Source organism: Siphateles boraxobius, unplaced genomic scaffold, assembly GCF_051911475.1.
Source record: "Siphateles boraxobius isolate OS27281-9 unplaced genomic scaffold, OSU_SipBor_1 120, whole genome shotgun sequence".
NCBI classification, from domain to species: domain Eukaryota; kingdom Metazoa; phylum Chordata; class Actinopteri; order Cypriniformes; family Leuciscidae; genus Siphateles; species Siphateles boraxobius.
Genome location: NW_027508723.1, coordinates 3,441,740 through 3,455,336, shown reverse-complemented (window position 1 = coordinate 3,455,336; position 13,597 = coordinate 3,441,740). Strand labels below are relative to the sequence as shown.

At 34.3% G+C, this 13,597-nt stretch overlaps 1 protein-coding gene across 1 annotated transcript; it reads right to left on the bottom strand.

The window, feature by feature from the left end:
• Positions 1–3,608: 3,608 nt before the first annotated feature.
• Positions 3,609–12,952, bottom strand: prdx4 (peroxiredoxin 4). The gene is made up of 7 exons (XM_077223041.1): positions 12,616–12,952; positions 11,923–12,040; positions 10,967–11,083; positions 9,648–9,770; positions 5,198–5,328; positions 3,847–3,881; positions 3,609–3,744 (listed from the first exon to the last, which is right to left on the bottom strand). The coding sequence occupies exons 1-7, from the start codon at positions 12,821–12,823 to the stop codon at positions 3,694–3,696; spliced, it is 783 nt and encodes a 260-aa protein (XP_077079156.1). The 5' UTR covers positions 12,824–12,952; the 3' UTR covers positions 3,609–3,693.
• Positions 12,953–13,597: the final 645 nt, after the last annotated feature.

Sequence of the window (13,597 nt, the reverse complement as noted above, 5' to 3'; positions counted from 1 at the left end):
AATGGGGGCAGAAACTTTCAGGCCACTCCCAGTGCAAAATAAACATTCTTCCTGAAAACTGGGGCTTGTTTGTTCACTCAAAGCAACATGGGTTAATGTTTACCATTCTGGAAAGATAATCTCCAGTTTATGAACATGCACTTAATATTCAAACTGCAGGTCATGTAATACATAATAATCCAGGTTAACCTATAATAAAGTGTACCAATTAGTTTGTTAGTGCAGTCTAAAAAATTGTGGCCGATGCACTAATTTAATTTAATTTAATTACAATTGCACATATACAGCAAGATGAAGACATTTCATATTTGACAATTATATTATTTATTAGGCCTATCTAAAAATTAATTGTCAGCTATATCTAGAGCAGGCCATATGCCGATATATACATACTAATAATGACAGAAAAATAAAATTAATATTATACATGATATTTACTCTATACATAATATAACACTTTTGCTAAACAACAAGTGGATAGTCGCATTACAAAAAGTCAAATATCAGTCAATAAAAGTACAAAAAATGTAATTCAAAACCTAGTCAATGCATACTTGTATTTTCCACAATTCACAAAACACAAAATTTATAGCCAAAATCACATCATGAATATAAATGATGGTTGAGGGAAATATGCAAAGACTTATAAAATAACCCATTTAAATCCTATTAAAAACACTATAAATAGATCAGCGTAATTTGAGCATTCTGTCAGGTTTGCACATGATTTTATATATGCAAAGCTTTAATAAATCAGGGCCAATATGATTGAGGAGGTTGGAGTGTTTTGCTGTGATGTGATCTTGTGTGTTTTCAACACAACCTGACTTACAGTTGGTTTGATGGAAACTTTGTTATGGAAAAAATTATTTTTCTTTTTATTAGTAACATCATCTTCAGTGATATCACAGTTCATGCAGATCATCAGGAAGTGTTTCTGCAAAATTCTTTCTGATACGCTTTACGCAAAATGATCTTAAAAATAAATGGGTGTGATGATGGAAAAATGCACATGCAACTGGATATTAACGGCTAATAATACAACAGAATTTCCTGCACTGAGTAACTTCATATGCTGATTTTTCCATTGTTCCAGGCACGACACTGGCAGTATTTTTCATGGAAAACATTTCGCATTAAACCTTTGACCCAAACATGTGACTGACCTTTTCTGCATAAACCAAAACACAGTCTAGTAAAATCAGCAGCAATTCTCCACAGCACTCATATTACTAAGAAACAGTCCATTTGTTCTGGCTATTTTGAGAATCATAATGGAGTATTATCATATATATATATATATATATACAAATTCATTAGTTTGTTTGCAGGTCTCGTGGCATTCAAACACTTCAAGACTCTAGCTATAGTTGTTTTCCCCCTATATTACAAGTATTAGAAGATTCCTGCACCTTATGACCAAAGAATATCCATGACTTATGTAGGTCATTTGTGCAAGTTTAACAGAAACTGGAAAAAATTACATGCATTATAGAAATATCAATGACTTTTAGGATTTTAACTTATTTGGCCTTTGCAACTTCCTGAAAATTCCAGATTTTCTGACCATGGAAACCCAGATATTACATAAATATACAACACGAGAACATACTTAAGACGATCATCTAAAGCACTACTTCAGTTCTGTTAAAGAGTTCATAATACTGAAGTTGCAGCAAAACTGCATTCGCTTTACTCAACATAAAGATTTAACATAACTTTAGTGTCTGTTATGTTTGCACTTTAGCCTTAACATCTGTGTAGGACGGTGTCAATAACAGCCTTATCTTTAACAGTGTGACATTATTATGGCAGCTGCCCATGTTTCACTAATAGAGGCCTTTAAAGGGCTCACAACATGAGAAATCAAATTGATCTTGTAACATATAAGAGGTCTTTATACCATTAAAACATCCTGTAAGATTCATAGCTTAAAACGTCCTCCATAAACCAAGCATTTTTTTAATCAAGCTTTAAAAATGGCTCGTTGGGATATTGCAGGATCTATGATGTCACACAGGTACGTTTATTTGCATATGACATCAGTGAATAGTTTGTTTGGGTCTCGGTTTTATATGGATAATGTTTTACGAGTGGCATTGATAATGTTTCTTGTGCAGTGAGCCAATCATAACAGTGGCGTTTACTGAGAAACTGCGCATTAACTCTTTCCCTGACAGACTTTTTGAAGAATGTTTTCAGCCACCGCCAGCATTTTTGATTATTTTGACAAATTTCATGGCTCCCAGAGTATTTTGTTGTATGAATATCTGACCATGCAATATATTACAAGAGAGAGCGTACCCTCTTTTTTACACAAAAACAAACAAAACATTTTTTTTTATTCTGACTTCATGCAATGTTTTTTTAATCAACATTTGGATATGGGTTTCACTCAACGAGAACATTTTGAGCATAAAAACAGAAAATTGCATGTTTTGTCAGAGACTGCGTCTGGATGGGATTCACCGTCCTGTAGCTCATCCTGGGTCGACATTTCATTCAGTTTTAATTTATATATGTTGATGAATGCGTAATTTTACATATGCATCTGCATGCATATATGTATATATATTTCGCAACATCACATTATAAGTGAACCCCAAGGAACATATAAAATGTCACGACCCCTTTAAAAACAATCAAATGTTTCCTATTCAGTCTCAACGCAATTGGAATATATTAGAATTACAGCAGCTGCAAAGCATCACACTAATGCTTTCCTTTCCTGTCAGGACTGATGGTTGTGCGTCACACACTGCACCACATCCCCCTCTAGTGTCAGACAGATCTGATCCATTGTGTGTTTCCTTCAGGATTCCCACACCTCTGACCAATGCATTTCCAAAGCTAATGATTTAAATCTACAGAACTTTAGTTTTTTTTATTTGCATTTCAGACAGTAATCTGAGGAGTGAATGGATTTAAACCATTATACAAAGCTGCATTATTTAAGTATCATTATGATACTATTATAGTTTTAAGTAGTAGTTTGAGTTTTTTTAAGTTAGTTTTAATATGTTTTTATTTATCATTTTTAATTTTAAGCTTTAGTAATATTGAGTTTTGTCATTTTTTTAAATTTTAAACACCCTCGGCAATTGGCTAAAATAAATATTTTAGCTACTATTTATATTCTTTAAGTAGCAAACTTTATGGTTTTATTTTTAGTTAACTATAATGACCCTAATACAAATATCTCAAATAACAAAATTTGTAACACTTTAATAAGGTTTTATTAGTTAACATGAACAAATAATACTTCGACAGCATTTATTAATCTTAGTTCATGTTAATCTTAGCATTTACTCATACATTTTCAAGATCCAAAGTTGTATCTGTTAACATTAGCTAATGCACATGAATATTAACATGTATTAACTAACATCAAAGTTAGTATGTTAGTTACTGCATTAACTAATGTCAACAACCCGTGACCTTATTGTGAAGTTTTACCCAAAAACTCTCTCTTTGAATGCGGTAGAATTTTCTCAATTGAATTTTCTATTGGCTAATATTGCATTAATTTCTATGACATGGGAAACCAGTTCTTTTCCATGCATACGAACAATCAGACACAGATTGCAGAAGATAAAACAGAAGACATGTTTATCAAAACTCTGCTTTTATTCTGCACTTTGGAACCGTGATTGGCCACAAACCAGAACAAAAACCTCCAGTGAAACATTAACCTCATTTGAGTTTATCGAAGTACTTCAGCTTGCCTGCGGGGTCTGGGATGATCTGTGTGGAAAGACAGAGACACAGATACTGTATATATTTGCAGACAAACACACATACAGTACATGCGCTCACACAAGCACTGAAATCGAGGTCAGATCTTACCGTGTCACTGCCAGGCTTCCATCCAGCGGGACACACTGATATCAGACAGACAGAGTCAGAAACACAAAACTCTTACATCTATGTCAGTGCATGCTTTTATACTTCTTATTCAAGTATGATAAGCTATTTTTGTTACAACGGTTTGGTTGTTCGTGTTTAAAGCCATGCCAGCTTTCAAGGCTATTTTATTGGCGAGTAACAAGTTAAAAAACTATATAAGAACAATTTAAAATTTGCTTTAAAAACTCTCATATGGATTCACGGTTGACTGTTAAAAAATACTTCTGAAGTGTTTGCTGGGTTATATAATTTGTTAAGAGAATTTAAATCACATCAATTAAATAAAATATGATTCAGAGATACTGGACTCTACACAGCGCTGGATCTTCATGTCAACATTTTGGCATATCATCATGTATAATTTTTCATGGAAAAGTAATTTAAATCTACTGACATGCCATACATTTAAAAGAACACCCTTTAACACTTTATTTAGTCATTTAAATGTTTTTTTAAATAAAAAAAAGACTTTAGTTTAGATTAGTTGAGTAAAGCTTTAACTTTAATTCTGAATTGAATCTTTTAAATAACCCATTTTTGAGCTGAATTCACATGTTTTTGGTCATTGCCTTCCATAGCACAATTAATAGAAATAAATATGTAAATACTCCAGATGTTATTTAATAATAATAATAATATAATAATTATTTAATATATTATAATAATAATAATAATAATTCACTTCATCATCTGATCACACTCCTGAACCAGTTTTATTTTAGTATTACTCATATATCGTTATAGTATTTATTAATATTTTGAATTTGCTTTTATTTTTATATTTCTATTCTAGATTTTAATTTGTCATTTCGTTGTGTTTTAGTCATTTTTATTAGTTTATTTTTAAATAATTCTATATATCTATAATTTATTTATTGTAACTTCAGTGCTATTTAAACTTATTTAGTTGCCAAGGCAACTTTTCTAAGTTTCAAGTTTTTCATCTAATATTTGTATTCCATTAGATTTAAGCCGTATTTCAATTATTGAAAACTACTGTATTTTTAATGGTTTGTTGACAATAACTCTTATAAAGCTATACAGGAAAACTCATTTTCTACTGTTTTGAAGTTTTTAAGTTCAAACAATTAATCTCAAACTCTGTATCTGCATTAAAATATTTTAAGGATGGAACGAGATTAAACATTGATTAACTTTGGCAGCTCTAGCAAACACGGTTATAATCTATAATTCAGATTATAAAGTCGAAAACCATATGTCTCTCAGATAAAACTGGGGGTTTAAAAAGAAGGCTTTATGTATGATGTGAAAGTATGAATAAATGCAGCACCTTCTCCGTGTTTGTCAGTGTACTGGAAGGCCTGCACCAGTCTGAGGGTCTCGTCAACCGAGCGGCCCACCGGGAGATCATTCATGGTGATCTGCCTGAGAACACCTTTATCATCGATGATGAAGAGACCTCTAAAAGACAGCAGACAATACAAACATATTGCAATGTATGCTTTAAAACCAGGGTTCTGATTTTTCACTGAACATCTATGATTTTTACAGGTGTAACTATACCCTCATGTCACCATTCGATACTGAACTCTTTTGAAAAAATCTAGTTGTTTTTTACGTTGCATTTTTACTATTGTATCGTTAGACATTTGATCGATATATCGATCCATATCGATGTATTGTTACACCCCTGATTACAATGTTCAAAATTCTGCAGCCCGCTTGATCACTCACCAGGGTTTCTGCAGGTATCTTCAAATTAAATTTAATGCTTTTTAATGCCTGTTTTAAAATTGTAATGCCATACATGATCCATGACTAACCACACACACACACACACACACACATTATATATATATATATATATATATATATATATATATATATATATATATATAAGCTGTCAATCGATTAAAAAAATGAACTCAATCAAAACATATTCTGTGAATAATTGCAATTAAAAACACTTACATTTTTGTACGTTTATATCGAGTTTATAGATTTTATAATGTAATAATTTCATAGTTAATCTCCAAATTAATATAGAAACAACATAAAGACAGTATATTTCAAATACTTGTTTAATGGCATCTTTTTTATGAATGAAGGTCAGTTTCACTGATACTAATACAGCTATTGATGTCTGGATAAAAATTATCTAAGTGACCTTCAAATAAATCCTCACATAAACCCATAATAAATGTCATATTTACCTGTGCCCTTCCTGTCTAACATTTAAAGAACTATATACAGAAATTTAATAAAGTTATCAAACCGCCTGCACGCCGTAAATTATAGATTAAATATAGACTAACCCTTATTAAAGCTACAAAAGTTCTTTAGTCAAGAGCAGTTAGTAATTTTCTCTGTTACCTTTGTTCTTTGATTAACTTTACTGACAGAAAGCTTAATTGGCTGCTGTCGCTTTAAGAGCAGCCGCTGCTGACAGAGGATCTCAAACGCACCTCATTCTCTCACATCTCTTCACGTTCATTTAAGACTTTAACTCAAGACTGCTCTTAATTTTATTGAAACATTATTTTCCTGTTATCTCTGTAAAGCTGCTTTGAAATAATCTGCTAATCAACTAATCAATGTTCCCTCTAAGCTGCGCGCGTGCGCGGCCGCGCACTTCTGATGCTGAGGCCGCGCACTCCTGAAGCCGCGGCCGCGCAGAAGAGATTAAAATGCCACGCAGAGGACTGACGCGAAATGTGTGGGGAAATCCATTTGATTGTAGTTTAAAGTAACACCAGGTAACTTTTGCTCTCGGGGTCCCCCTACAGTTGAGAAACAGTATTGTCGTAAACTCTGTCATCGTGCATTTGTTGACAACCATGATAGCCCTGAACACTGTAGGAGGAGGTCACATCCAGGTGTTCTGCTTGCGTCGCGTGTGAAATTTCTTCATCCCAGGTACAGTGGCATATATTTCAGCATGTCATACGAATATAATTTCATGGGTTTTATTTGTTTTCTAACGACAAATGATCGCGATGATCACGTTTACAAGCCAGTGTCATTATAGTAGCCTAGTCTATTGGTTACCGTTTTACTGAATCTATATGATACTTCAATGCAATGTTTGAGTGGTAGATAATAACCACTTATCGTCAATATTATAAGATCAAGCTACCATAAATAAATCTGCAAATTTTACAAATCGATTTGCATTATAGCTTGAGGCAAGACAAATAATCATAACTTCATCATAGCTTCCGTAACATAGTCTTTTTTTTTTTTTTTTTTTTTTTTTTTGAGAAAACGTTAAAGGGAAATACAGAGACATTTGAATCTTTGAATCAAACAAACAAAAAACAAAAACAAACAAACAAAAAAAAAAATTCTGCATCTTATTTCACATATCAATCATCTTTCTAACACATTGAGTATCCTTTTCAACAGTTTTGATGTCTTTAGAGCTTTGCGGTTGTTTTGTATTGAAGTTAGAGAGTCATAAAACATCTTCAAATCAGTGGTTCCGTAACATAGTCAGGCAGACAAAAAAACACCCCAGACTACGGGGTGTCATTGGTTGTTGCGTTAAATGTTACCCAGATACAATAGTGCTATTTTCTGATTGGCTAACACCAGACGAACAACACCAAAGGAGACGCGCTTGAATTCATGCCTGTTCCACAGTGAGAGCGGCGCGGCCAGAGTTTTGGGCGCTGCGGCATATTAAATATATTACAAATAGTTTTTCAGTGTGAGAAATACAATGTGTGGCGGGAGAGCGTGACAAAAGACCGAAATCAGTGACTGTCACGCTCAATGCGTGACACTTGACAGCCCTGCGATTTTAAGGAAGTGGGGGTGGAGGTGGAAGTGACGTACATGCCGTAAAGCAGTCGAGTTTTGTAGTTCTCTTTGTTTGCCGGTTACTACCCGAAACCCGAAGGTTAAAAGTACGATTAAAAACGCTACAGACCCCGTCAGGCTATGGCAGACGTGTCATTCAACCTATTGTAAGTCGATGTACCATCACAAGAGACTTGGAAATATATTATGAAGGTTGAAAAATTACCAGGTGTTACTTTAAGCGAGAAATAATTTCAGTGCTCTGGTCAACCGCTATAGAGTGAAAACTGGTGAATGCAGTTTACAGGTTTCATAGAAAGAGAATGATGTGAGCACGTGTGATTGGCAGTGAGTCTTGCGTGCGGACCAAATAGCTCAATACGAGAGGCAACGAGAAACGCAAACATGTGAAATAAAATCACATCATAATGTTTTAAAGAAGAGTGGTTTGATTAAAGTGGTAGAAATAACTGTTGATGGACACAGAACGGTAACAATTACACACCCACCCGCGTGCAAATTCAAAATAGGCTATCATTAGTTTAAATCTGTGGTGGTGATGGCGCAGTGGATAAGACACAAGCCTTTGGTGTGAGAGTCCCGGGTTTGAATCCACTGTGAGACACCAATGTGTCCCTGAGCAAGACACTTAACCCCTAGTTGCTCCAGAGGCGTGCGACCTCTGACATATATAGCAATTGTAAGTCGCTTTGGATAAAAGCGTCAGCTAAATGAATAAATGTAAATCTATGTTTTTGTGTGTGTGTTGGGGGGGGGGGGGCGAATAGCAATATTTAGCTATTCGATCTATTTAAATGCTTCAGTTTGTTATATATTATAATAATATAATATGTAAACAAATTGAAGCATTTAAACTGATATATTATATCACTTCTTATCACTTTATATCACTTATATTAGGCCTATATTTTATTATATTACAAGCCTAAATAATCTCACGGGCTCATTGCCATTAAAAACTTTGAAACCCCCTGCTAAAGAAAATATTGGAAATTCATAAGCAATAAACAATCATTTAACTTTGATGGTTTAATGGTTCCTGTACACAATTAATTGACTGTATACAAAAACACTTTATGTTTTTCCCAAACCATCTCAGTGTAACAGCTTACTTTTCTTTCATACTATATTCTATTATTGTAAAGAATTGAACTGTCCTGCAGAAGATTTTGTAAATTATTTTTCATAGGATTTCTTGGTAAAGACTGTACAGTTAACAGCACTGTGAAAAAAATATCAGGTAACCTAAAATGTGCTTCATTTAGGTACTTCTTAATTAACTGCTTGTTTTTCAAAAATATGATTTAATACCAATAAGTTACATCACGGGTCAAATAAAATAGAAACACCACATTCAAGTTAAAAGTTACAACTGAATGTTGAAACCATTGTGTTTCTACGTATGCTGTACAGGTCAGGTATAAAGAATATTTTTGCTCAGGTGGCGAAATATGTCCGCCCAATAGAAAAAAGTTTTGCTCACAGCTCTCCATAACCTTGTTCCTACATACTTATCTGACTTCCTCCAGCCTTATTCTCCTGCTCGTCCCTTACGCTCTGCTAGTGTGGGATTATTAGTCACCCGTAAGTTTAGTCTGGTGAATACAAGAGCAAGGTCTTTCAGTGTTGTGGCTCCCAGGTTGTGAAATGCTCTTCGTCAAGCATCCACCCTCTTCTCCTTCAAAAACCTCTTAAAAACACATTTTTCCCTCTGAATATTACTCTCCAGCTCTCAGTCTGTAAATCATACCTTGTTATGGATGTGTTATTTGTTTGAATCCCTCTTTGTTTGTATCTTTAACCTAACTTTGTAAGCGACTTCTTTATATTACTTTCTGCCCATGGTATGTGTATTGTGCTTTGATGTTGATTTGGTTCTTTGTTACTTTGTAAAGCGACCTTGGGTGTTGAAAAGTTGCTACATAAATAAAAAATATTCGTATTATTCTTATTAATACCTGAGTGTGTGTCCCTGGTCCTCAAGAAAGACTCCGTAGTCCTTGGATATCTGGTGGCTGAGGTCAGAAAGGAGAGGGATTTTCATTGGTCCGAGACCTCCTTGCTTCCTGGGTGTGTTGATCCTGAAAAATAAAAGAAAAAGCTGCAACGAGTCCTCACTTACATAACATTTCATATACACAATTCTATCGTCTTAAAGGGATAGTTCACCCAAAAATGAAAATTAGCCCATGATTTACTCACCCTCAAGTCATCCTATGTGCACATCACTTTCTTCTTTCAGACAAATACAATCGGAGTTATATTAAAAAATGTCCTGGCTCTTCCAAGCTTTATAATGGGAGTGAATGGGCACCATTTTTTTGAAGTCCATACAAGTGCATCATATCCATCATAAAAGTGTCCCAAACGGCTCAGGGGCTTAATAAAAGCCTTCTGAAGCGATGCGTTAGTGTAAGAAAAATATCCATATTTAAGAGTAAAACTTGACGATGACGTGATGTAGGATAGCGTAAGCTTTGTCGCCTCTCGCGGTTCAAACACACAGCGCTGGTCAACCGTGTTCGTCACTACGTTGTGCGTCAAGTTCAAGTGTTACTCTTTTGGAGTAAGTAGACTTGCGTACGGCCGTCTGCCAGAAGCCAGTTATTTTAGTCGATAAAGTTTTAAATATGGATATTTTTCTTACACCAACGCATCACTTCAGAAGGCTTTTATTAATAACCCCCTAGGACACTTTTATGATGGATATTCATAGGCGTTGATTTCGGTGGGGACAGAGGATACGCGCCCCCACCAGTCATTTTGTACCCACCGCTTTTTGAAACATTGAGGCATGCACAGATCTACCCAATACAAATAAATAAAACATCTCCAGTCAACTAGCAGAGCATTCATTTATTTTCGCTATTAGATAAGAGATCTAGCGCTAAAATGTGAAAACATGAACTGCACGAAAGAGAAAAAAAAAAAATGAATGTGCTTCTGAAAAGGCACTTCCGAATCCATCTCTGTCCCCAGCACAATTCAAACCAAACTGACGCCCGTGTGGATATTACACACTTGTATGGACTTATAAAAAATAAAAAAATATTTAAAAAATAGTGCCCATTCACTCCTATTATAAAGCTTGGAAGAGCCAGGACATTTTTTAATACAACTCTGATTGTATTCGTCTGAGAGAAGAAAGTTATGTACACCTAGGATGGCTTCAGGGTGAGTAAATCATGGGCTAATTTTCATTTTTTGGGTGAAATATCTCTTTAAAGTCCATGTTTAAACACATATGTAGAGCCAGAGAGTGTGTGTGTGATCTCACCAGGCCAGGTGAGTAAACTGCGAGTCCACCGAACAAGCGACCACCTCTGTGTTGATGTCCTGAAACTCGTGCACGCGATCACTGAAGGCGATGATCTCAGTAGGACACACAAACGTGCTGTGGATCAATAATTCAACAGTGACTGTGTAATCAGATTCATGAGAAATTCTTTACGTTTACACCATCAGGTGAGGAGTTTATAAAATTATTTTTTGAAAGTCTCTTCTGCTCATCAAGGCTGCATTTATTTGGTCAAAAACACAGTGAAAGTGTCATATTGGGAAACATTTTTACGCTTTCAAATAGCTGTGAATATATAAACTGTAATTTTCAGCATCATTACTCCAGTCTTCAGTGTCACATGATCCTTCAGAAATCAGTATGTTGATTTGCTGCTCAAGAAACATTTATTATTATTATGTTGAAAATTTTGTGGAAACCGTGATACAACACCATTTAAAAGTTTGGGGTAAGTAGGATAAAAAAAAAAAAAGATAAATCAATGATTTTATTCAGCAAGAATGCGTTAAATTGACCAAAAGTGACAAAGACATGTGCACATTTATAATATTGCAAAAGATTTCTAGATTAAATTAAATGATGTTCTTTTTAACTTTTCATTTATCAAAGAATCCAGAAAGAAAATTAATTTTGGTTTCCACAAAATTATTAGGCAGCAAATCATCATTTTTTGATCTTTGAGCTTTGATCACAGGAATAAATTACACTTTACTATATATATATATATATATATATATATATATATATATATATATATTCAAATAGAAAACATCATTTATAAATTGCAATAATATTTCATAACATTACAGTTTTTATTTTAGATCAAATAAATGCAGCTTTGGTGAGCAGGGAGACTTACTTTAAATGCATTAAAAATCTTAATGATTCCCAGTTTTTGACAGGTAGTGTACATTATGTAGACAAAGCATGCTCACAAGTCCAGAGGGTAGAAGAAGAAAACCAGGTATTTTCCTATGTAATCTGACAGTTTCAGCTCCTTAAACTCTCCATTGATCACAGCTGTTCCTTCCCAGTGTGGAGCTGGTTTTGAAACTAATAAAGAAGGAATCAGATCACAAACAGTTTAGTACATTATAAATGCAGTTCCATCAGCAGGTATGAACTACTGTGTCTTTAAGAGATTCAACAGCCCTCTTAATGCATAGTGAAAAAATTGTCTTGGATCCAAGTCTTAAACCATGACGTGTACTTAAAAGATTAATCAAAAACCACAAACCAAATTAGAAAGACCCGATCTGCACAAACAAATAGCGCACATATTAATAACTCCAACGCTGATGTGAATTATTTATACTGATAAAAAATGCATCAAATGAACTGTCGTGCAGACAAAATATTGAATTTATGTAACTTTCATTCTCTCAAAATAAGTTTTATAGCAATTAAACAGACGTTCATTTGAAAACCACTCCACATATTTATCAAATAATAGAAAATGCTAACAGGCTAATAGTTGTAATTGTTGACAGCTGTTTGAGACGCATGCAAAATAACATTGGTTAACAATTTATAGATGTAACAAAAAATATGTAAGCTCAAATTTTTCATTTAAACTTATACACCGAGAATGCATGTGCTTTTCAAAAGCATAAATGCGCGAAACACACTTTTGGCTTTGCTCAGGTGTAAGGAATGATCAGAGACGGGAGCGCGGAAAGTCTCTCCGGGATAAACGTGTCCACCGGCATAATTATAACACTCCTGCTCCTTCCTCCCGTTTGCACCGTCACACACAACCGAATCAGTGATTAAAAGCAGTGTGCACGCCACGCCGAGCCATTCTCTGGGCGTTTTAAAGTAGCGACGGACATCCATTGCTGCGTCTTGCAGGAAGCACGTCTCTCTTAGTTTGATTATTATTCCTCTTTCTGGCGCCGCGCACGGACACGTCGCCAATCTGTATGATAAACGGATCGACTACATCCGCATTCTATTGAGCGGGTCTCACGTGATGTATATGATGTAGAGATCGGAGGTTTCCGCTCCAGCACGCCATTTTCAATCCATTTTAATCCATCAGTCATGCTCAAATTAAGAATTATTTAATTAATTTATTAGTAAATGTCTATTCAATAATACCCGTTTTTAAAAACATTTTAATTAGTTTTATCGAACTGAAAAATAAACGTGAATTGTAAAATGTCTTAGTATTTGGTTTGTCTGTGCTTTGATAAATATCTATTTCACAGATTTAGTGCTTTTTTAATATTTATTTTTTAATTTTATAGCATAACGTTTTTTTTACTCTGGTTAATGTTTATAAGATTTTACCAAAAAAAAAAACTTGTGTGTTCTCAAAATTCAATGCTTATAGTAATTTTTTTTATTAGTTTTTAAATTATCTGTAGACTTGGTAGATTTTTAAAACTGACCAGTTTTGCTAACAGGCCCAGTTATCGGCAAGATGTTAATAATTTAAAGATTATCGGTCTGACCAATACATCTATTTGAATTTCCTTGTAAATAAAAATAAAAAAGTTTCTATTTTGGAAAATTTTATTCACGTAAATGATTGGTTTTGTTTTCCTTTATAAGAAAGAAATACACCTTTGTTCAGTACTCTTTGGTAGTACTGCGGTCATCCAGTCA